Source organism: Drosophila eugracilis, unplaced genomic scaffold (genome assembly GCF_018153835.1).
Source record: "Drosophila eugracilis isolate 14026-0451.02 unplaced genomic scaffold, ASM1815383v1 contig_2154, whole genome shotgun sequence".
In the NCBI taxonomy this organism is placed as follows: Eukaryota; Metazoa; Arthropoda; class Insecta; order Diptera; family Drosophilidae; genus Drosophila; species Drosophila eugracilis.
In genome coordinates this window covers 8832214-8853737 of record NW_024573038.1, presented here as the reverse complement: position 1 = coordinate 8853737, position 21524 = coordinate 8832214, and the positions used below count along the sequence as shown (strand labels likewise).

The 21524-nt window shown below is 41.8% G+C and overlaps 4 protein-coding genes across 4 annotated transcripts; 2 read left to right on the top strand and 2 right to left on the bottom strand.

The window, feature by feature from the left end:
• Positions 1 to 379: 379 nt before the first annotated feature.
• LOC108114515 (adult enhancer factor 1) lies at positions 380 to 5692 on the top strand. The gene is given in 3 exon segments (XM_017225536.2): positions 380 to 662; positions 1889 to 2842; positions 2907 to 5692. Coding segments are annotated over 2 exon segments (1341 nt in total). The 5' UTR covers positions 380 to 662; positions 1889 to 2073; the 3' UTR covers positions 3479 to 5692.
• A 72-nt stretch (positions 5693 to 5764) lies between these two features.
• On the bottom strand, positions 5765 to 8056 carry LOC108114514. Its single transcript, XM_017225535.2, has 3 exons — positions 7420 to 8056; positions 6705 to 7364; positions 5765 to 6650 (listed from the first exon to the last, which is right to left on the bottom strand). The coding sequence occupies exons 1-3, from the start codon at positions 7939 to 7941 to the stop codon at positions 5835 to 5837; spliced, it is 1998 nt and encodes a 665-aa protein (XP_017081024.2). The 5' UTR covers positions 7942 to 8056; the 3' UTR covers positions 5765 to 5834.
• A 90-nt stretch (positions 8057 to 8146) lies between these two features.
• LOC108113955 (alkaline phosphatase) lies at positions 8147 to 10835 on the bottom strand. The gene is made up of 4 exons (XM_017224668.2): positions 10709 to 10835; positions 9896 to 10155; positions 8456 to 9560; positions 8147 to 8380 (listed from the first exon to the last, which is right to left on the bottom strand). The coding sequence occupies exons 1-4, from the start codon at positions 10782 to 10784 to the stop codon at positions 8250 to 8252; spliced, it is 1572 nt and encodes a 523-aa protein (XP_017080157.2). The 5' UTR covers positions 10785 to 10835; the 3' UTR covers positions 8147 to 8249.
• Positions 10836 to 11760: 925 nt separating this feature from the next.
• On the top strand, positions 11761 to 14031 carry LOC108114727 (syntaxin-7). The gene is made up of 6 exons (XM_017225835.2): positions 11761 to 11959; positions 12123 to 12318; positions 12385 to 12454; positions 12762 to 12906; positions 12983 to 13399; positions 13460 to 14031. Exons 2-6 carry the CDS (start codon positions 12180 to 12182, stop codon positions 13553 to 13555), a joined length of 867 nt encoding a protein of 288 aa, XP_017081324.1. The 5' UTR covers positions 11761 to 11959; positions 12123 to 12179; the 3' UTR covers positions 13556 to 14031.
• Positions 14032 to 21524: the final 7493 nt, after the last annotated feature.

Genomic DNA, 21524 nt, shown 5'->3' with positions numbered 1-21524 from the left:
GAATGTCACCAACGGAACTAGCTCATTCGGAATAGTGATGGAACTTTCGGTAGCCATGGCTCTGAAACTAAAATCTCTTGAACTTAAAATTAAAAACTAAAAACGTAAAATATATGATATATATAAATTGTTATTTGTCCATACTGACAAGGGTTTTTCACTAGTCAAGTGTGATGAATTTTTCTTATTGCATAAGCTATGCTAAAAAACATTTCCAATTGTTTATTGCAGAAAACCTAAACTTAACTTTGAAATTTATACTAAGCAATTTTATTACTTGTATAAATAAAACCTCAACTGCCCACCCAGTCACGACCAATGATCGTGATTTAATCACACTCGTAACCAGTAACAGGTTCCTTATGACTATCGTCCATCACCAGTTGGCACTAGTTCATTCGCGTCTATTTTGTACGCGAAACAGTAAAAAAAGAAAAGAAATATTTGTACTATTTTTCTAACGTTTATACGCTTTTTATAAATGAAGACCCAGCCACAGATAATGTTGTGAGGCCCCGTTTTTGAGAGGCGATTGCAAAGCGCGAACACCCTGCTGACGGCCTATATTCCCCAAAAAACCGATTCGAGTGCGGAAAATGATGTAAAACGGGGGGAAATCTAAACCTGAAAGGCCCCACACAGCACAGCCACAAAATGGAAAGGTAGGTCAATGTGTGGGCGCCCGAAAAGAGTTCAAGTGTGTGATTCAGTATAACCCAATGCCAATCAGAATCACCTGGTTATTATATCAATTAAAGGAGTGTGAAAAACAATGGACATTTTTCGAGCAGAGAGCTCCAAAATTAAAAGTCTCCTAACCTCAAAAGAGCTTTTACACAGTACTTGTGCATGAGTGTGTCGAGTGTGTGTGTGTGGAACTGAAAGTGGTTGTGACTTTTAGGTAAAGGGGGAGCGAGAGGGGTGATCTGAAGGCAACGTGTTAGTGGAAAAACTGCTTTTGAAAAAGGGAAAATCTGCACTAAAAAGCCCGCCCAAAAAAGGTCAGTTCGAAATCCAGGTGATCTCTTCTAGCCTTTGATAGTTTTCGAATGGATTGTATTATTAGTAAGTTTATTAGTTGCTAGGAAAACACATGTAATTTGCGAGAAAGTAACACGCTGTCAGTTCACCACAAAAAAGAGAGATACCAGTGTGTGTGTGATGGTTTGTGATTGTGTGTGTGTGTGAGGGGGGCGGTGAGCGGGAGGCGTTCCAGGTAACCTGTCCGGCGGACGTAAAAACCAGCGCTCGAAAAAAGTTACATGCATGCAGGCAACGCGCGCGTATTTATTTTGTTTTAAAATGCATAATCGTATGTTTTATAATTTATGCCCTTTATCGATACGAAGTCGAAGTTTTTATACCCTCGAAATTGCCGGGAAATTATGATAATACAGCTTAATGCCATCCGATTTTATCTTATTCAAGAAGGTCTTATGAAACGATCATATTCCAATTTCAATGTATGTAAATAACTTATAAAAAATCAAAGTTCTGTATGTTCGACAAATTACTTCTATGAAAACTATATCTTCTTATGTTGTAAAATAATGAAGTTATTAAAAATTGGTAAGAGGGTTTCTTGGCATCTGAAACTGTGTTAATTATTTATTTTAAAACACTTTAGCAAGCTCTTCAGAAATGATCAAAAATTGATAGTTTTCCTACGAGCGTAATGTAAGAACGCTAGGAAAGTAGGGAAAGAGGGCTGCAAGAGGAGGAGGAAATGGGAGCCCAGTTAGCGAAGTGTGTCAGCTATTGAATAATTTAGATTTATAATTTCGCAGTTAGGTATTTCGTGTGTTTTTGGGAATTCCTCACATATTTTTGCATACCAAAAAGCAAAGCCGCCGCCTCGACTAATCCCAATTTCCATTCTCCAAACTAGGCACTAGCAACAACAACATCAAAGAAGTGACCAAGATGAGCATGTCGTGGCGTTTTTGAAGCATCGATCTTAGTTTGTTAGCTAGCTTTCTGTTCAAGTCACAGAGGTACCACAGTCCCCCCTCAAAGTTCCATCATCTCCGATTCCGAATCCGAGTCCGAGTCCCCGATCCCAGCGAGCAGTCCATGATGCATATCAAGAGCCTGCCCCATGCCCATGCCGCTGCCACGGCGATGAGCAGCAACTGCGACATTGTAATAGTGGCCGCCCAGCCACAAACCACCATAGCAAATAATAATAACAATGAGACGGTCACCCAGGCCACGCATCCCGCTCACATGGCGGCGGTCCAACAGCAGCAGCAACAACAACAACAGCCGCAGCAGCATCATCAGCAGCAGCAGTCGAGCGGACCTCCATCTGTGCCGCCCCCGCCCACGGAACTTCCTTTGCCCTTCCAGATGCACGGAATCTCTGCGGAGGCGCACAGTGCCGCTCAAGCAGCGGCAATGGCAGCTGCCCAGGCTGCAGCGGCTCAGGCTGCAGCGGCGGAGCAACAACAACCGGCAGTGCCGCAACCGCCACCGCACCTGACGCATCTAACCTCGCACAGTCCAACAACGATCCCTGGCGATCATTACCTGGCCAACGGACATGGCGAGCATCCCGGCGAGGGTAACGGTGGAGGAGCAGTCCGAGAGCCGGAGAAACCCTTCCATTGCACCGTCTGCGATCGTCGCTTCAGGCAGCTGAGCACACTGACCAACCACGTAAAGATCCACACTGGCGAGAAGCCCTACAAATGCAACGTTTGTGATAAGACCTTCCGTCAATCGTCGACGCTGACGAACCATCTGAAGATCCATACGGGCGAGAAGCCCTACAATTGCAACTATTGTCCCAAGCATTTCCGTCAGTTAAGCACTCTGGCTAACCATGTGAAGATCCACACGGGTAAGTAAAGCATTAAACTATCTCAGAATTTATCAAAAACTAAGACTCGTCTCTTTTTTTTCAGGTGAAAAGCCTTTCGAGTGCGTCATCTGCAAGAAGCAGTTCCGGCAGTCTAGCACGCTCAATAACCACATAAAAATCCACGTTATGGACAAAGTCTACGTTCCTGTAAAAATCAAAACGGAGGAAGAGGAGGGGTGACTAGGACGCATGGCGTTGGCGGCACATCACCATCAGCACCAGCAGCAGCAGCAACACCAGCACCACCATCAACAGCAGCAACATCAGCACCATCCTCCGTCCCAACAGCAGCATGTCGATCAGCGAGGAGTCACTATAACCACGCTACCCTCCGCCACAACAGTTGCCCAACATCAGCAGCAGCAACAACACATTCAGGATGGCTCGCCACACCACCATTTCAATGTGGCGTCTCTGGGCGATCTTTCCAGTGCAATGCAGCTGGGCGCTGTGACGGCGGACGGCAGCTTTGTGACCATGGGCGGCGTGGTGGTGGGACGCATACAGCATACACGCGAGGAGCTGCAGCAGCTGGGAGTGATCAAGGTCGAGTCACCATCGAATGGTGCCACAGCCACGACGTCTACTGCGGCGGCAACGCAGCGCGAGGGATGAGTCGATGAGCTGCTCCTCGAGTACATGCTCAAGGAGGAGAATGTGGACGAGGATGACGAGCAAGAGGCGGAGCCGGATATGGAAGCAGATGTATTGGAGAATCAGGAGCACGATGAGGAGGAGCAGCGATCGAGCCAGAAGTGAGCCATGTTTGGTGTGTACGCTTACGTTGTTGTTAGTTGTTTAATTGTAGCGAACATTGTTGTTGTTGTTAAGGTTTAAATGTGACTAAGAACTTACCAAGATGAATGTATAGCAAACGCTTCAAAAGTAGCTAAACGAAAGGCGCCAACACCAGCACCCAGAGCTCCCAGAAAAACAAAACACACAAACCATATAAAGCAACTGAAAACCATAAACAGAAACACATATACTAAATCTAATAGAAAAGCTAAACTAAACTTAAAACCAGAAGAAAGACCTTAGTGGAGAGTTGTCTACATAACAGCGCACCCTATCTCACATTGAAAATCCCTCTCAGACCCGGAAATAGATTAATACACTCTCTACTCACTTAAATAATCCTAACCATAACTAGAAGGAAACTAAATTGCTAAATAGAAAAAGAAAACTAAATCCCTAATAAGCAAAAAGTCATTGCCTGTAAGAAAAAAGTAACTAAAATTCTTCACAAAGTGCGAACCCGAATCAAATTTTAAATTTGTTAATCCAACTCACTTTTAAATTGTTTAATTTAGCATTTAACGTTTAAGAGAAATTGTCGTACACTTTTGACTACAAGTCATGGTGGTCGACGTTTTTTTATTCGCCATCTTGTGAGGGCGTGTTTTTGGTCTGGGCAAACACAAATACAATTTGTTTTTAAAAAATTCCTAGCTTAATTATTTAATTTTGTGAACTTATCGAAAAATCCATAAACAATACCCTAAATAGAAAACGGAAAACAAAAAAAATTCTAATAGTCTTAAGTGGTCAAAACAACTATATAATTTCGTAGTCCCTAGAGAGCCATAGTTTTAAATGCAGCGTTTTGTTAATTTTAATTGATTAGTCTTAATAGTTTTAATTTCTGCATTGGCATAATTTGGATACACAAAAGCTGTCACGCTAGCCTTCGTTTAAATATTAGTTAATGAAGTAAACACAAACTAACGCTAATTAATTCATAATTAATTACGATTATGCGATAGGAAAAAGCAACAAGTTCTGTACAAAGCCCAACTCCAATTTGTATGTATAAAGCGAAAGCAGCGGCGTTAAGGAGAGAGTTTAACTAAATTGTAAAAAAAAAAACACACCTTTTTAAAAGAGAAAATAATATTTTCTAAAAATACAACATGCGATTTTTTATGTTAACCCCTTATATTCTCTGTTAACCTTGGTTTCCTGACGGCCCGACTGACCTTTGTTTCAAATTTTTGGTCGCCTTTAAATACCTTTAAAAACTGCAGCAAGGGTCGAAACTTAAAAGACACCTGCGTCAAGTTCCTATAGATTTCAAAGCGCAACAAAAACAAAAATCCCCAAATGTATACGAATCAATTGCAAGACGGGAACTGGAGATACATTAAACAAAAACCTAGCCTATATAAATAATAAATAAATGTTGATAAATGTGTAGTGTTAACGAATTGAAAGCAAGACAGCCAGCAGTAACGAAAAACCGAAACCCCAACCTAGCAGAGTAAAGATTTGATGAGCAATGCCTGAATCCATATTTGGAGTACATCTTTTCAAGCTTTCAATGCGTTTCTCCAACAGGATCTAAGATCCAAAGAGACTTTAATTGGATGCTTTAAAAAAATTTCCTAAAATTGAAAGCACATCGGACTTCAAGCGCAAAGTTTCTAAAATCTTAGCTCTGCACACAGCTTCCCTAACCCTCCCACGCGTATGCATATACCTTACATCTAAGAGACGTAGTGAGATTAGCATTTAAGAGCCTAATTTAATGATAGTTGAGTATGTAAAATGTAAAACTGCAAAGAATTTAGACATACAATGAACAAAGACAAGAAACGTTAGGAAAAAAGAGGTGGCAGATGGATGCGGAACTGCGAGAAACAAAAACAAACAAGCAAAAGGCTTAAAAACAAATCGCGATAATATTGTATAATTATACACATATATATTTATTAATGTATGTATGTACATGCGCAGTAGCTGTATTTATATGTAAATGTGTACGTAATTGTGTATTTAGTTACAGCATAAATATATATTTGCAATGGAGAAATACAGAAACGAAAACTATGACAAATGGCAATGAATCAAATGTATTCTTATTTAAAAAACAAAAAACAAGATAACTTCTAGCCAAACTTAATACAACTAAAAACTAATTGAACTTTTGGTATGATAAGCCTTAAAACACTTTTGAGCTTCAAATCTAGGCTTATATTGTCATGGAAGATGTAGATGTGGTTACAGAATCTGGTTCCTCTACATCGCCCAGGAAACCATTTAAATAGGTTAACCACTTCGAGACGTCCAACTCATTTTGGACTTCGCTTTGCAGGAATCGCCGTAAGAAGCGCATCTGCCGCACGTCTTCGCCATAGCGCACGCACACCTTGGCCACATTGATCTTAGCAACCGGTAGATTCACCGTCGGCCGGCTTATAATCATCTTTCTATTCATGCGCTTCTTCCAGGTGAGCTCGTCTTCCTCCATTTCTTCAAGGATGAACACCTTTCCCGCTTCGTTCGAAACCAATGGCGTGGACAGCGTTCCATCGGCTCTCGTAGTCAACGGCTGGACTGGCTCCTTCGACTGCAGGTACTTCCAGAAGCCGCCGAGGTTGAGCCATTTGTCGTAGTCTTTTAAGGCGGTGAGAAGTGTTGCGAGGTAATCCTCACGAGACAACTGTTCGTCGTTACCATCCTTAATCTCGCTTTTTGGTTTGTACTTTATCCATTGACGCATCTTGAACTCTTCGACAACCTTTTGCGGTCCAAAAGAGGGCTTCTTCGGAAAGTAGAACAACTGCAGAAAGTGGTCCGTGAACTCGAAGCGAAGGTACGGAAGATCCAACTGCGAAATGGTTTTTAAGTAAGTTTTGACGTTTTTATGATTCTGTGATTTGAAGATCTTAAAGAAGTCATCAATCAGCAGACGGGTTTTTGGGCCAAGACTCGGATAGATTACGGCATTATCCACGTATATTAGCTCGGCCGTGTTGCTAAACTCAATGATCAGGGATATAAGGCGCTGACGAAATGGAAATGTTACAAAAGCTTTAAATCAAATCACACGGAATCTAACCTGTAGAATTCTCTGGCGTTCTGGGTACATGGATCTCGCTGCTGCCTGTCCATAAAGCTTCATGATTTGCTTAACAATATCAGTAAGCCGCGTTTTAGCAGACATTCCGAATACTTTAGATGCAAATGGCTCGAAATCCTCCTGAAAGATCTCCGACTGCCTTAGCCTGTTATGATCCAGCCAAGAGAGGAACTCCATTTCTAAAACCCATGTAAGCATATTTAGAACATCACAAAGCCGTGCCAGACGGACTGCGGGTGACATTCTCTTATAGTCGTCAAGGCAGAGCTTGCCACTTATCCAGTCGTATTGCTGAACATGACGCAAAAAGACGGTCTCCTGCGACATATTAGCATCTTCCTCCTCCGAAAAATTGAAGACGAACTTTTCGTAAAACTTTGTATTTTCGCGGATCTCCTCATCACTGCACTGGGTGAGATTCTCTTCTAGAAGATCCAGATAAAACTTCAGCTTTTGAGGGGATTCGGCGGAACGCCTTTCACGCTCGACGGTGTTCTTGACGCCCAGGAAATTTAAATAGTACGGTCGCAGTGCGGTCCAGCAGGGTGGAAACGCGTCCACCAGAAGGAAAAAGGTGCGTATAAGCTTGTTGTACGTGTCGCCCAGCTCCTTGACGCTTATTTCCTTAGCAATTAGAATCTGCAAGACAATTGTATTATTGGAATACAACACTTAAGGCACACACAATCCTAACCATGGTCATATCTATAAGCCGGTCAAAGACTCCTTCGCCCGGGTAGACGCCTTGTAGCGCCATCATCTCAAGGATGTCCAAGAAGGTATCATAGTGCTGGCCATGCAGCGTGGTCCGTAAGGCCTGCACGGCTGTAAAGTTAGGGGCATCAGGAAGATTGGAGCAACGATGCTTATCAGTGCACAGACTGGTATTATGAAGACATTTGGGGACACATGCTCCTGGCAGACGATCCTCGCTCTTCATGTACAGGTTCGAGATCAGGACTCGAAGGTTTCGTTTCCAGTTCAGTTTCTGGAGAGAAGCTTCCTCCGGAAGAGGCCGTTTCATTGGTTTCTTGGACCTCTTTGCCGTACCTATAGTTCTATTTAATACACTATCTACTTGAAATACTTCGGTATCGTCATTAGAATCAAGATTTTTCTGGTTAACGTTAGTAGAAACAGATTGAACTTCTAGTTCTCTTGCTTCAAAGCACTGTTTGCCCTTAACCGGGGAACCCTTGTAATTTGTGGTTGACATCGGAGCGCATCAACAACTATTAATTACTCGGGAATTTGTTGAAACAATTTACGTTCTTTTAAATGAAAACAAAGGACACATTGCTGATTTTAATATGACCGTTCATGTACCGCCGAAATATACCACGGGCATCAAAGTATATCGATAATTTTAGTAATTGGGTTTCGATTACCCGAAAGTATCAATATTGAAATATATATTGAAGTTAAAAAGCGTATGTGAGATTTCGTTTAATTTTTGTTTGTATAAAATATGGAAAAACTAATAACTAAGTACATTTTTAATTGCATCTATGTTAAATTAATTATCTAAGGATTATAATTCGCCTTGGGTTGTAAATCACAGTATGTAATTCCAGGTCCCAGACAAGAAGCGAAGCCCATTAAATGTGGAAGAGTGCTTTGCTCATAAACTCCAGTAAAGAGATGAGACCATGGACCTGTAAAATATATTTCACAAAATAAAATTGGTAAAAATAAAATAAATAAATTTTACATGAGTTCGTCTAACTTACCATTTGCATAGACGGCCACATCACCACCGCCATGAGTCTCCTCTGTCATGGGCACTCCATGCGGGTAGATGGCATTTGAATTTGAGAAGTCCAAGGACCTGAGATCCACGCGTTTTACTTTTCCATCTGTTGACTTGTAGAACCTCTCGTAGTCTGGTCCATTGGCATATGAGATGGTCGCGTATGGCAACTGATCCACATCGCTCAACTCCGAGTTCAGACCCACTATGCTGTTATTTACATCCGGATAGCCGCTGATCGTGACTGTGTGGCCATGATCCGCACTTACCACGATCAGAGTGTCCCAGGGATTTGTCAGTTGCCTTGCCTTCCTTACAGCATTCGAAAACTGGACGGTTTCATCAAGAGCCTTTTTGGCTTTTGTCTCGTGATGGGCATGGTCGATCCGTCCTCCTTCTACGAATAGGAAATATCCATTTGGATCCCGGGAAAGAACGTTTATAGCAGCTGTTGTCATCTCACTAAGAGTGGGGGTGTCTATGCTATCATCTAGATGGTAAGCTAAATGGGATGAATTGAACAGTCCTAGCAGGAAGTCTGTGTTCTGAGGATCATTGTTCAAGAGATCTGTGCGATTGAACACCACTCTGGCATTACCGGGTTTGGTTTGTTGCCACTCATCAATAAGGTTCCTATTATCTAAGCGCTGACCCTTGTTTCCGTATGCATCAGTGGTGGTATTGGGCAGGAATTTAATGGTTCCTCCACCCATCACCACCCGCAATCGCTTGCCCACATCTCCGTCTATCAACTGCTGTGCAATGTCCGGACAATTTCCTGGATTTTGACCCAATTTGGAAACATCGTAGTCGCTCTCAAAGTCACGGTTCGATGTGTGGGCATAAACCCCAGCTGGACTAGCATGGGTCACTCGTGTTGTGGTCACTAATCCGGCAGATTTTCTTCCTTTGAGCGCCCAGGCGGCGATGGAGGAAAGTCGATTCTGTGGTAACCGGGATGCCTTGCAGTCGTTCAACTCTACATCAGCGGTTACTCCGATGGTCAGATAGTTGGCCTTGATTCCGGACAAATAGGCAGAAGCCGTGCAGGCAGAATCAGCCACCTGTTTATTGACGCAATAGGTCTACAATGGAAAAAATGGGTTAAACAATTATCACTAATAGTTTTAGCACATTTATCAACAGATTTCATAAATTAATTAGCAATTGATTGGTTTCACACATGATTTCGCGGTAGAATTCTTTTGAAAGAAAATGGTTATATACATTATTTAAAATTTTCAGTCAAGCCACTTCTTAAACTGATTTATGATCTAAAAAGAAAACCTATAATTTTCAAATGACATGATTTAAGCTTTTTGTATAACTTTAATAAGTAACCTAGTAAATATTTATGAAGAGGTGTGCTCTATTTTTTTTATAACAATAACCTTTATATTTGTAAAGTAAAAACACCCACCTTCGACAGACCGACATAGTTAAACTTCTCAAATTCCAACCGATTCCTTTCGCCGACCACTCCGCGTATTTGTCCATCATAGATCCTTCCGGCGGTTACAGTGGGCACGGACATACCATCACCCAAAAAGAAGATCACATTCTTGGCACGATACTGATTTGGTGCAGTAGACAGCTTCTCGTAGAGTGTCCGTTGGGCATCGTGGAACCAAAACTCCTTACTCTTCAACTCGGAAATGGAATCCAGGTCCCAGGATTGCACTGAAATTGAAAAATCATAAAAAATTCTCAAGTTTTAAACTCTATTCCTACAGCAAAGATAATGTAATCTGACAATAATTATTTAAAGAGTTTACCGGCGGATATGGGAATGATTTCAAGTACTACGTCAAGAATTTACAATTCCAAACACACCTGTCGTTTTACAAAAAAAAGACCTGATCAACAATCGTCATTGTTTTCAACTTCACTTTCCAATTTATCATTTAAAAGGGAAATTTTATTCAGCAAAAAGCATTTTGATAGAAAATGAAAGGAAACCGTTCGAATAAATACATTTTTAAGAAAAAATGTTCATAGGGTTAATTTTTAGAGGTTTTCGAAATTATTATTTGACATCTCTGTTGATGGGGTGTCAAATATTGAATTTAATTTATTTCTCTGACGCCTTTTATATTCCGTTTAGCACTTGATTAATCAATTCTGCATATGTTTTGAGTTTGCTTTCGGCCTGGCGCACTCTCACTCTTTTTTTTTATTATTTTTTTTCTTTTTTTTTCGGCCTGATCTTGATCTCGTTCTTGTCGTCACGCACCTGGCCCATATTCGTACTGGCTGCTACACGCCGTGAGTTGGAGGGCAAGAGCCAGAAAGAACCGGAGAGCACGCATTGTACGGAATTTTGATGAACTAACTTTCGACTCGGATCGAAGCGAGGAAACCGTTATGAGCTCTACGGATCGACTAAGCCACATTTGGGTACTGAAGGCATATTTATACGATCCCCGAAAAAACAGCGACAAAAAAACCGAAGTGCTGAGACAATAAATAAAACCAGCCCCTCGTATTAGAAAGCTTCTAAATGAACTTTTCAGCTGGAATTTCGGGCTAAACTGTCGTAAAGCCCTTATTTAAATTACATTGTTTTAAAATGTTGTTCTTTCAGGATCCGGTTTGTTGCATATGTCATAACATCTTTAATCGCTGTGAGAGATGATGTAATCAGAAGATGCATCCGAACTTCATTTATTTTTTCTCATATCTCAAAGGTCATTCACCCCGTCTAACACCGGATACTAATATGCAGACTGATTTTTGGCCATTTCTATTTGTTTCAATTAAATTATACGCAAATTGTTGGCTGTTACTTTCGCCTCCTTTTGTTATTATAAACAGGTCGCATTTTATTTCTCTACCAGTTATTCAGTTCTGGTATTGACTGGTTTATAAGTAAGCGATTGTACTAGCAGTATAATTTGACTTTTTGGTGAAAAAAATATATTTTTTTTAATATTTCAAAACAGGTTCGATTTATTTGTTCTTAGACGGTTTTGTGTTAATATATAAATATTACAAAACTTTCATAGAGATTTTAAATTTGTTTATAGATAGAATACCAAAATATATAATAGAAATTTTAGACATATTTTTTAAGTTTGGCTCTAAATTTCTATAAATTAAATATCTTTCTTTCGCAGGCTTTATTTTGTTTAAGTTATGATTCCGTAAAACCTTCTTACCCCCATATACGTTTTTTGAAAACCGCGCCACATATCGATATCTTTATTAGTGCTGTAAGATACAAAAATGCAGTGCTGCAAAATCACTTCCAGCTATGAATGCGCTAAGGAATTTTTAGTTGCTGATAGAAAGTTGTTTTCCCTTAAGTTGGCAGTTCCTGTTCCAATTGTAAAAACCTAACTAAAATTGCAGTTTCGCGAACTTTTAAAGACCTGAAATCACCAAATCAAACAGTGTGCCGTACGTAATAAAGTGCAATAGAGATGCTCCTAGGTCAAGGCCATTAAGGAAGGTCACCAATTGGGCAGCAAGGGCAAGCACAAAGGTGGGTGGTTGGCAGCAAACAAAGGGAATCTGAATCACAAACAGCTCGACAAACAGACAAGCAGACAAACAAACAAACAAGCTAATAGAACCTGGCTGAGACGCATAAAAAGTGAATGTGATATAAGTGGGGCAACTAATTCGATTGTCTGTTCGTCTTCCAGGAATAACTTGTCGTCAGCGATAACTTGAAGGTCACCAAAGTGTCTGCCTACGAAAGCATGGACTTGCAGCATATGGAGAATGGCCTTAATGGCGGGGGTGGTGGTGAAAGAGGGGGAGGTGGTGGCCTCAGTGAAATAGATTTCCAAAGATTGGCCCAGATCATAGCAACGAGCATCCAAAAGGTCCAACAGAATGGTGAGTGCTATCCATATTTGCCAGCTTTCCCCTATGACTAATCTATTTTGTACTTAACTTTCGCAGTGTCCACAATGCAGCGCATGGTCAATCAACTGAACACGCCCCAGGATTCCCCGGAACTCAAGAAGCAGCTGTAAGATATAGGATCTTGATCTGTGTTTAAACTAATTTTCGGATTATAAAGTTTTCCATTCAAAATTGCTTAAAATTCCATCAGTCATCATAACATCTGTTAGGGAAACCGTTTATATTTATAGTATTTAACTCAGTTACCTCTTAATTAACTCATTTTCATTGTTCAAGCACAGAGTAAGATATTGATGGCAGATCTAATTCAATCATTGACTTTTCAAAGTAAAAATCAAAAACATCTCTGTATGATTCACCAATCAAACCTACGTAAAAGGCATTCTAAACATAATAATCCCCTACCCGAACAGCCACCAAATAATGACCTACACCAACCAGCTGGTGACCGACACAAACAATCAAATCAACGAGGTGGACAAGTGTAAGGAGCGCCACCTGAAGATCCAGAGGGATAGGCTGGTCGACGAGTTCACGGCGGCACTGACCGCCTTCCAGGTTTGTTTTTGTTTTCGCAGATAAGCAAATGGCCTTTGTGACTCATGCTCGAATGTTTATCGATTGTTATTTTTAGGCTGTCCAGCGTAAGACGGCGGACATAGAGAAAACGGCGCTGCGGCAAGCGCGCGGGGATAGCTACAACATCGCCCGTCCACCCGGCTCTTCGCGTACTGGCAGCTCCAACAGCAGCGCCAGCCAACAGGATAACAACTCCTTTTTCGAGGATAACTTCTTCAATCGCAAATCAAACCAGCAGCAACTGCAGACTCAAATGCAAGAGCAGGTTGACCTGCAAGCGCTAGAGGAGCAGGAACAGGTCATCCGGGAGCTGGAAAGCAATATTGTGGGCGTAAACGAGATCTACAAGAAGTTGGGTGCTCTGGTCTACGAACAGGGATTGACGGTGGACTCCATTGAGTCGCAGGTGGAACAGACAAGCATTTTCGTCTCGCAGGGAACTGATAATCTGCGCAAGGCGAGCTCCTATAGGGTAGGTTCTTTTAATAGTCCATTCAAATAGTTTTTAAAATAATTTAAAAATATTTTCCAGAACAAAGTGCGCAAGAAGAAGTTGATCCTGGTGGGCATCCTGAGCGCCGTGCTGTTGGTCATCATCTTGATACTCGTCTTTCAGTTCAAGAACTAGAGTCATCTAGAGCCAATCCGAAACATTCAAAACCAAACTAGTAAATTGTTGTGAAAAGACAAGAGTTGCCGCATGCAGGCCCCCAAACCCCCGTAATTCCCCACCCACTCCTTTGAACCTTAGGCGAGATTGTGGCTTTAATCCTTAAACCAACTTCCAATATTGGCTTGAAATCGAGTTACTCGAAGGCAAAGATTGAGTGTTTCCAGGAGTATTCACTAGCACGTGCATATGTTATATTCGCTTTAAAAAAATTATCTTATATTTTATATGTGTACTACTTTTATTATTACGCACCCTGTATATTGATTATTGATTAACTAACAAATGTTGGCTGCAAATTCTAATTATGTTCCGAAACTCATTCGCCAGCGCTTTGTATTGTATTTAGAGTTAAGAGGCAGAGGAAGGCATATACGATGGCATACACACACACACACATGTACGAAAAATGAAATAATAAACATGAAAACTGATATAAATATGTATGTGTATAGGCAGCGATCCTGCGTGCGTTGAAAACACTTGGAGCACTTCATTTAGGGCCCGACCTGAATGAATCAATGAATGGAACTCGCCAGCTCTTTTGGGCATTTGAAAATGTGCCTGGTCATCGACTCCTCCTTGGCTTGGCGATCATTAAGATTTCGTGTTGGCCATTGTTACGCATGCTTTAGCGGCTTAGGAGCTGGACCCCCCGCCCGACCCAAATCCCAATCCCGATATCGATCCCAATACCACAAATCTGACTGGGTGTTCAGCGTACATTAATGCTGCGGCAGACCTGGATGCGGTGGACCCACTTCAGCTTGCGCTGCATCGTTGAGGTGTGTCAGCCGGAGCTAAAGGGTTTCCTTGTGGCCGTAACTCCTTCTACCATCTACCATCTTCCACATTCGAGATTCCAACTCCGCTGGCCTGCATACAAATTGAGTTTAAATTTTTTGCCAATTCACTGACATTGATAGTTCGTTTGGGCATCATTTGTGTGGTGGCTTCTTATCCACTTGTTGGCATCGAGTGGTTTTCTCGCATGCATTTAAGTGCAGCTCATTTCCTTCTCTAACTCGCCCCGGGGCTCGCCAACAATCATTTCCCGCCGAGTCATCCAGTTATTTCTGGCCCAAAACGATTCAGTTCTCTGCCCTTTAATCCATTGGGTATATTAAGTCATTCATTGATGTTGAATTGAATTGAAATGTAGAATATATCATTATGACATGATATAGGAGTTTTAATTATTAGGAAAGTCTATTGGTCTTCTCTGAAAATGAGAAGATTAAATTTGTATTTTAATTTGAAAGTGGATTCTTTATATAAACTGAGTGCACTTTCATATCATAAAATAGATAAATAAATATAACTAAGCAGAGTATCTAGGCATTTCATTAGGATTTTTTCATCCATTTTCTGGTTGTTTCTTTTGGAACTGCTTGGCTGTCAGTGGCTGTCCAAATACGTCACCGGGTTGCCCGACCAGCCGGTTGGGAATTATTGATTACTGGTCCATGGGGGCCAAGGGTTAGGCTCCGATCGTTCCGCAGACATCACGGCCTAATCACATCGATTATGGCTACATGTGGCACTTGGCAGGTTGGCCCAGTGGTCACAAATCCGAGTCCAAATCCCGACCCGGAGCCATGGGTCACGTTGTGAGCGCTCGAGGTGAGCATATTTGAGTGTCGGAGGTGTTGGAAATTAACAGAAACTATGCACACCTACAAGCACACCCAACGCACAGCAGGTAGCCTTTGGTCTTGGCCAAAAGGCTGCTGTTTGCATAGGCCGAGAGTCTCAATCCCCGGACCATGATAATATTGACATCTTCGGTGGTCAGGCCATAGCCACCGGAATCTCATTTGCAAAGTCATTTTGTCTAAATAAATCCAGCCTCCGTCTTTGGTGATTTTCCCAACTTAATGCGCGAGCACACAAACCGCATGTTTTGACTTTGGCAATGAAAATGGTTGAAGGGAAATTCCATAACTTAGTTAAGCGGGTGGATTGACTTACCAACTTGCTAGCCAGGATTTTGGAAATTTTGTGGTCCTGGGAAAAAAAATTGGTGTTGAAAAGCCAAAGAGGGGAAAACTGCGAAATGGCAATCGGTTCGGTTATCTTCCGGTTTCCTAAAAACCCCCGATAATCCCGGCACATTTCACACGTTTCTTTACAATCTTAGTGTTCCCTTCTATAACTCTTATCATTATGATGACGATGATCATGTTGTGCCTGGTGGATAAACATCCGGTTTATGGCATTTCCCAAATCAATAAACTTATTATTATCCCATTTTCCAACTCTCGCTCTTAAAGCCTTTCATTTTTATTTGGAAAAATTCTTAATTAAGCGTTTTTATGAATGGAAAACGTAGTGCCCACGCGCAGCCCCCTTCCCAGCGATCCCTTAGGTGCTTCTTATAGAATTTTAAGTGGAATTACTTGCCTAGAAGTGCTGTAAATCTTTTGAATTTTTATTAAAAACAAGAATGCCAAATCAAAAGTTTCGTTTGATTGTTCCGTTTTTACCTGTTTTAAGGCGGGGGGCTGCGGTTGGGTATGCGATGGAGGGCAGAGCACTTGATGCCCAACACTTTCGACAGTTTTATTAATGAAATTCGCAGAAAAAGTAGCCCACTGATGTACTGGCCCCTCTCATTTTCCCTAGGTCTGTTTCTCTCTTTCATAAATATCAGCTCTCTACAGGGAGAGAAATATGTTACTAACTTATCAATCTTAAAGATATTTTTATAGGTTTTAACTAGTGCTAAACTACAATTTTACCTTATAATTAAAAGTAATATTTGTAAATAATTTATCATTTTATTTTTCATAAAAGATATAAACTGATATAACAAAACAGTTTCCAAGTGTAGCTGCGATTTTATGGACTGCTTAAGAAGGCCTCCCCCTTTGTAGCTCCCCTAAACACCCCTTGGCCCCCCTTTTCCTCCATCTACTGACCACACTTCTAAACAAATTGGGTGTCAAAAAGTGCGCACATTTCAAAAGATTTAACCGTTTTGCAGGCACCGCTCGCTGGTCTTTGATCTTTGCCGCCCCCAACGGCAGACGCCGCCGCCGGTGCCCGTTTATGTGGTTGCCACTGTGGCAGCACAGTGGAGCCTGCTGCTGCTGCTGCTGGTGGTGATGATGCTGCTGCTCAGTGGCGAGTGCCCCACTGAAGGGAACAGTGGGTGTGGACCAAAATACACTTTGTGGCAAATTGATATCGGAGCGCTACAAATATCATAAACTTTTATAAGTTAATAAACAAAATTATGATAGTTTTTAAGGATTTGGTCTATAATAGAGATAGGTACTTGAATATTCCATATTTTATGTTCAAAAAACACTTTCTTTCACTTTTAATAATCCCTAACCATTTCCAAATCAATAGGCTATCATAGCACCCACTGTGAAATCGTAGCTAGTCTGCTCTTCGCTCAATATAAACACGCTCGTCTATATCTTTTATCCGATTCGCTATATACACATATACCACGCGCCGAGGGAACTGTGTGAAAAAAGCGTCAACACAGCAATAAGATGGCAAAATGGCAAAAAAAAAGAACAATTTTCCCGAGCCCAGGGGCGCTGAGGCTGTTTTTTATAAATTGGCAGAGATCTCGGAGGTCCCGTCCCCCAGGCGGGATTGGGATTACGACTACAAAGAGATCGGCGATCAATTCGAGCGCATTCTAAAATCGCAACTGCAATTGCAACTGTAACGGAGTATTGAGATGTCTGAAGCCGCAGGCCGGGATTAAAGTTGGTCGGACAATGGGATGGGATATTGAAGATATAGACTATATATTCGATATAAGGCCATGTGTGGATGCCGATGCCGATCCCGATGTCGATGCCACCGTGCTCGAGGCTCTGACATCCCATTGTCTGCATTGGGAAGGTGTCTAATGCGACGTGGATGGAGTATCTAGTTTTTTGTGGCCCATTTGCCGATGCTTTGTTGTGTAATTGTTTGTTTACGAATTGGCAACAAAAGCCAGACAAAAGGCCACGGCCAGGGCGATTTTTCCTAGTTCATTGGGTTCACACACGTACCAAAAAAACAAAAAAAAAAGAAGTGAACAAAAAACTGAATCAAATCGAAAGCTGCAATAACAAAATGATGATCATCGGATGATCAGCCTCATCCCCAGAATATATATCTCAGATTTCTTCTTTTTCGGGGCTGTCAAATTATTTCTGGTTGCCTCGTTTATCGTTTTTTGATTGTTTCTTTTTCGAAAATGCCTTGTTTTTCTTCCTTTTCGCTTTTCCGCTCGGTTTTTCCTTCCCCAACTAATTGTGCCTGACATTAATGTCACTCTGTATTAAATATAGCCCAGCGCCGATTTGGAGGCCTCTGCCTGTGTCTTCTGGCCTGCTCCATTTCATATTTGGGAGTAAGGGCCGCGACTTATGAGGGAACGATATTCTATAGAGGATTGGGTGGATCTCGGTGAATTGGGGGGGGCATGTACACATATCTGACTTAGCAACGTGTTGACAGCAAGTGACAGACACATTCATTAGGCGGAATGATTCATATTCGAATAGGGGTGTTGGTGTGTGGTGGCATCTCTTGGAAGTGGAAACGATCTGACAAATGGCAGACTAATTTGAAGAGCATTAGACCAAGTGATTTAGGGCTTCGACTTGCGGTTAGTTGGGCTTCATCAATAATATGGATGGGTGGCATTTAGCCGGGCATGTTGTAACTTCATTAGGATAATTTATGAAACATCATTGATTAATGGCTAGGCAATTGGTAGAGTTTGATATGTTATAGGTTATAGTTAAACCTTTTTTCTTTACTAATTCCTTAAGTTCCTTTGAGTTTCCTTCTCTTCATGATGTCATTCATGAATTTAATAAATATTCAATCACCAATCTCAATCGACTTTCAATAACCCAATAAAAATCCTCTCTCTCTTTCCAATTAATCGAATTTGTGTGTGTGGGGGGGCACAATCCTTGGAAACATTTTCCACTTTATTGAGTGAAATGGCAAACGGTCAAACCAATTATGGATTACGTCCTCAAGTCCATATGCGCGAATAATATTTTGAGAGTAAATATTGTCGGAGCGGGGAATGTTTGGAGGGCGGAGTGTCCCGGAGAGATTCCGGAGGGATTTCAAGCGGATGTACGGGGAATACGGGTATGTCTGTATGGCACATCATCATCATCATCATCATTTCATATTTCGCAATTTCGCATTTCGCATGCAAGCCGTGGGCACAGCTTGGACACGAAATGGGCGCGGCCAAGTAGCCGCCGGTTGCTTGGCCAAAAAGGGCGACAATGCGAAAAATTGTGCAATCGATTGGAGGGAGCCATCATGCTATCATGCCAAGCCCAAGACCACAAAAAGTAGGACGAACAGGGTAGATTGGGGACTGGATTCCCAGCCATATGTTAAATCAAAGAAGAAATCAGGAGTGGGTCCCTATCGTTCGTGTGTATATATATATATATACATATATATATATCCTGATATCCTGATTGTTTTTTATCCATAACAAGCCGGAGGCCACAATTTATAATAGACTCTGCGTGTGCGGGTGTGTGTATGTGTGTGTGTTTTTGGTATCTATGGCTCACAGGTGCCGGAGTTCACAAGCCAGAGAAGTCTTTTAGTGTTTCTGTGGAAATTCAATGGAATTTCAGAACTGGGCATTCCCAAAAAAACGTTGCAGGGCTAGTGCCCCATCTGCATACAGTAAATTATATTTACAATAAAACCTGTCCCAGTCCGGACTTAGAGACCGATTCAAATTCAAGTGTCATGCTATTTTTGGGCAAACATACACACACACACACGCATTAAATTTGTCGCCGGGTTGCCTCAAGTGGCCACCAGACTAAGAGACCAAGAGACCAAGACCAAGACCCAATTTCAATTCCCATTTTCAAATCGAAAAACCCAACCCAAGTCGGGCTAGACTGCCGGGCGACACTTTTGTGGACGTCATGCCCTAGCCCTCATCAAACTATTTGCTCATGTTACATCTTCTGCAGCCCGATCAGCCCAAGACCAAGGCCCTAACATTGTCTGGGGATTGGGAACAGTGGTTCGGGATAAGGAGTTTTGGTATATTGGTGGGCCAATCATATAATCCATATCGATCTTATGCTTTAAGGTGATTATTTTTTTAATCTTTTGTATCTTTAACTTTGAATATGTTTCAGATAAAATATCTCTTTTACTTTCATGATCCTTAAACTAGAACTAGAAATGATGACCATTCCCCATTTCTTTCAATCTCGAACCACTGTACCTTATACTGCCCCTGGTCTCTTCTTTTATAGCTCGAGTTCGAGACCAGATTGGATGATCTTGGGCCTGCTCCTCGCACTTAATTGTTGGTCATGCACTGACGCTGCATTTATTTATGGTTTTCTTAATGAGTCTCATATTTATTACACAGACGGACAGACGGACAGACGGCACGGGCAAAGTCATCCATATCCACATCCACATCCACATTATCCCGTTTTGGGTCAGGGGAAATACGTGTCGCATTTCATTAACGGGCTCCCTCCAAGAGAAGGAGAGAACTGGCGATGTCTCGCTGGCAAGAGTTCCTAAAATACATATATCGAGTGTAATTTGAATATGCACTTGAAATTGCATGGAAATTATTTGTCGCTTTGGACTTAACACTTATTCCGGTCGGAAATGACCGTACTTGGTGGCGGGTGATATCGGATTTGAGTGGGTCATTCGGGGTATACTATTTGTTTTGGGTCTCTCTTTAGCTGCGCTACTCAAAAAATACAAGGGAAGTGGGTGTGGCAGGGCATACGATCGGTTTTCCGGCAATTATAGATTTAATGTTGGTCCATAACCCAATTATAGATGCATTGCTTGGCTAAGATAATCCTCGATGGTAGGGCATATAAACCAATTCCTTTTGACTAATACTAATCTGAGATCTGCGGGCGTATGCTGGGAGTCAATCCTTGCCACAATCAATTATAACGAACGCCACCTCCCTCCCACCTAACCAAAGACGTCTTTCCACACCTTTAAGCCCACCCCTTTTTTGGCCAGCTTGGCAAACTGAATTGCCGCTGGGCCAAAATTGATAACATTGTAACATTGAATTTTCTGCATATAAATGAATTAATTTTCTGCCGACGCATCCTTGTGGCTCTGTCTCCGGCTCTGACTCCTGCTCCTACTCCTGCTCCTGCTACTGTTCCTTTTGTCCGTCGCTGTGTCTGCGGTTATCCTGTCCTCCGTATCAGCATCAGACTGGCATCCATCCCCTCATCCCTGGAGGCATTGTGTACCGGGCTAATTTCCATAAACCCCCCTTCTTCATCATCAAAGAGCCGAAGAAGTCGCAACGCCATTGTTATGCTAAAGTTCGCTCTGCGAATTCCCGAAAAAGGGGTTGCAAGTTTTTAGCCTCGAAATATCGATGGGTTGAAGTAGAAGTTGAGGTTGAGGCTAAGGTTTGGGGGAGAAAAAAGAAAAAAAACAGACCACCGGGCTTGAGTGGGAATCCGCTAACAATTTTTGCTAGCCAGAGGCCCAGAGAGGATAAGCTCACCACCAAACCAAATTGTTGCACAAATGTATTTCGTGGAATCCCGGCCAAGCGGGAGAGCCAAAGCAGGAATAATGTAACAAAAAAAAAAAAAGAGCAACCCATGTAAGCACCTTAAATATCGAGGCCGTAGCGCCCCTTAAACCTGCATTCTTTATATAGATTGTGCACTGGAAAAAAATCTTTAAAGGGTCCCAAATAGGTTTCAGAATTAAACATTCAAAAAGATTCGCTGATAGATACTTTTTAGGAGCAGATAAAACTGCTTTAGTTTGGCTTGATCGATCTTGTTTTTTAAGAAATAATAAAGAATATAACATATCCCCTATTTCTCTTGGTGTAGCAACATCTAGCAACTGTTACCATTCAGCCATTATCCCAGAAACCTAATCGCGCGTGAGTAAG

What these genes read in the sequence shown, in the direction of transcription:
- LOC108114727 (XM_017225835.2), top strand. Translation starts at nt 12,180, where the DNA reads ATGGACTTGCAGCATATGGAGAATGGCCTTAATGGCGGGGGTGGTGGT. An exon ending in CCGGAACTCAAGAAGCAGCT is followed by an intron (nt 12,455 to 12,761) that starts GTAAGATATAGG and finishes CTACCCGAACAG; the next exon opens with CCACCAAATAATGACCTACA. An exon ending in GCAAGGCGAGCTCCTATAGG is followed by an intron (nt 13,400 to 13,459) that starts GTAGGTTCTTTT and finishes AATATTTTCCAG; the next exon opens with AACAAAGTGCGCAAGAAGAA.
- LOC108113955 (XM_017224668.2), bottom strand. Translation starts at nt 10,784, where the DNA reads ATGCGTGCTCTCCGGTTCTTTCTGGCTCTTGCCCTCCAACTCACGGCG. An exon ending in CCAGTACGAATATGGGCCAG is followed by an intron (nt 10,156 to 10,708) that starts GTGCGTGACGAC and finishes TTTCAATTTCAG; the next exon opens with TGCAATCCTGGGACCTGGAT. An exon ending in ACTATGTCGGTCTGTCGAAG is followed by an intron (nt 9,561 to 9,895) that starts GTGGGTGTTTTT and finishes TTTCCATTGTAG; the next exon opens with ACCTATTGCGTCAATAAACA.
- LOC108114514 (XM_017225535.2), bottom strand. Translation starts at nt 7,941, where the DNA reads ATGTCAACCACAAATTACAAGGGTTCCCCGGTTAAGGGCAAACAGTGC. An exon ending in GGCTTATAGATATGACCATG is followed by an intron (nt 7,365 to 7,419) that starts GTTAGGATTGTG and finishes ATTGTCTTGCAG; the next exon opens with ATTCTAATTGCTAAGGAAAT. An exon ending in AACGCCAGAGAATTCTACAG is followed by an intron (nt 6,651 to 6,704) that starts GTTAGATTCCGT and finishes CCATTTCGTCAG; the next exon opens with CGCCTTATATCCCTGATCAT.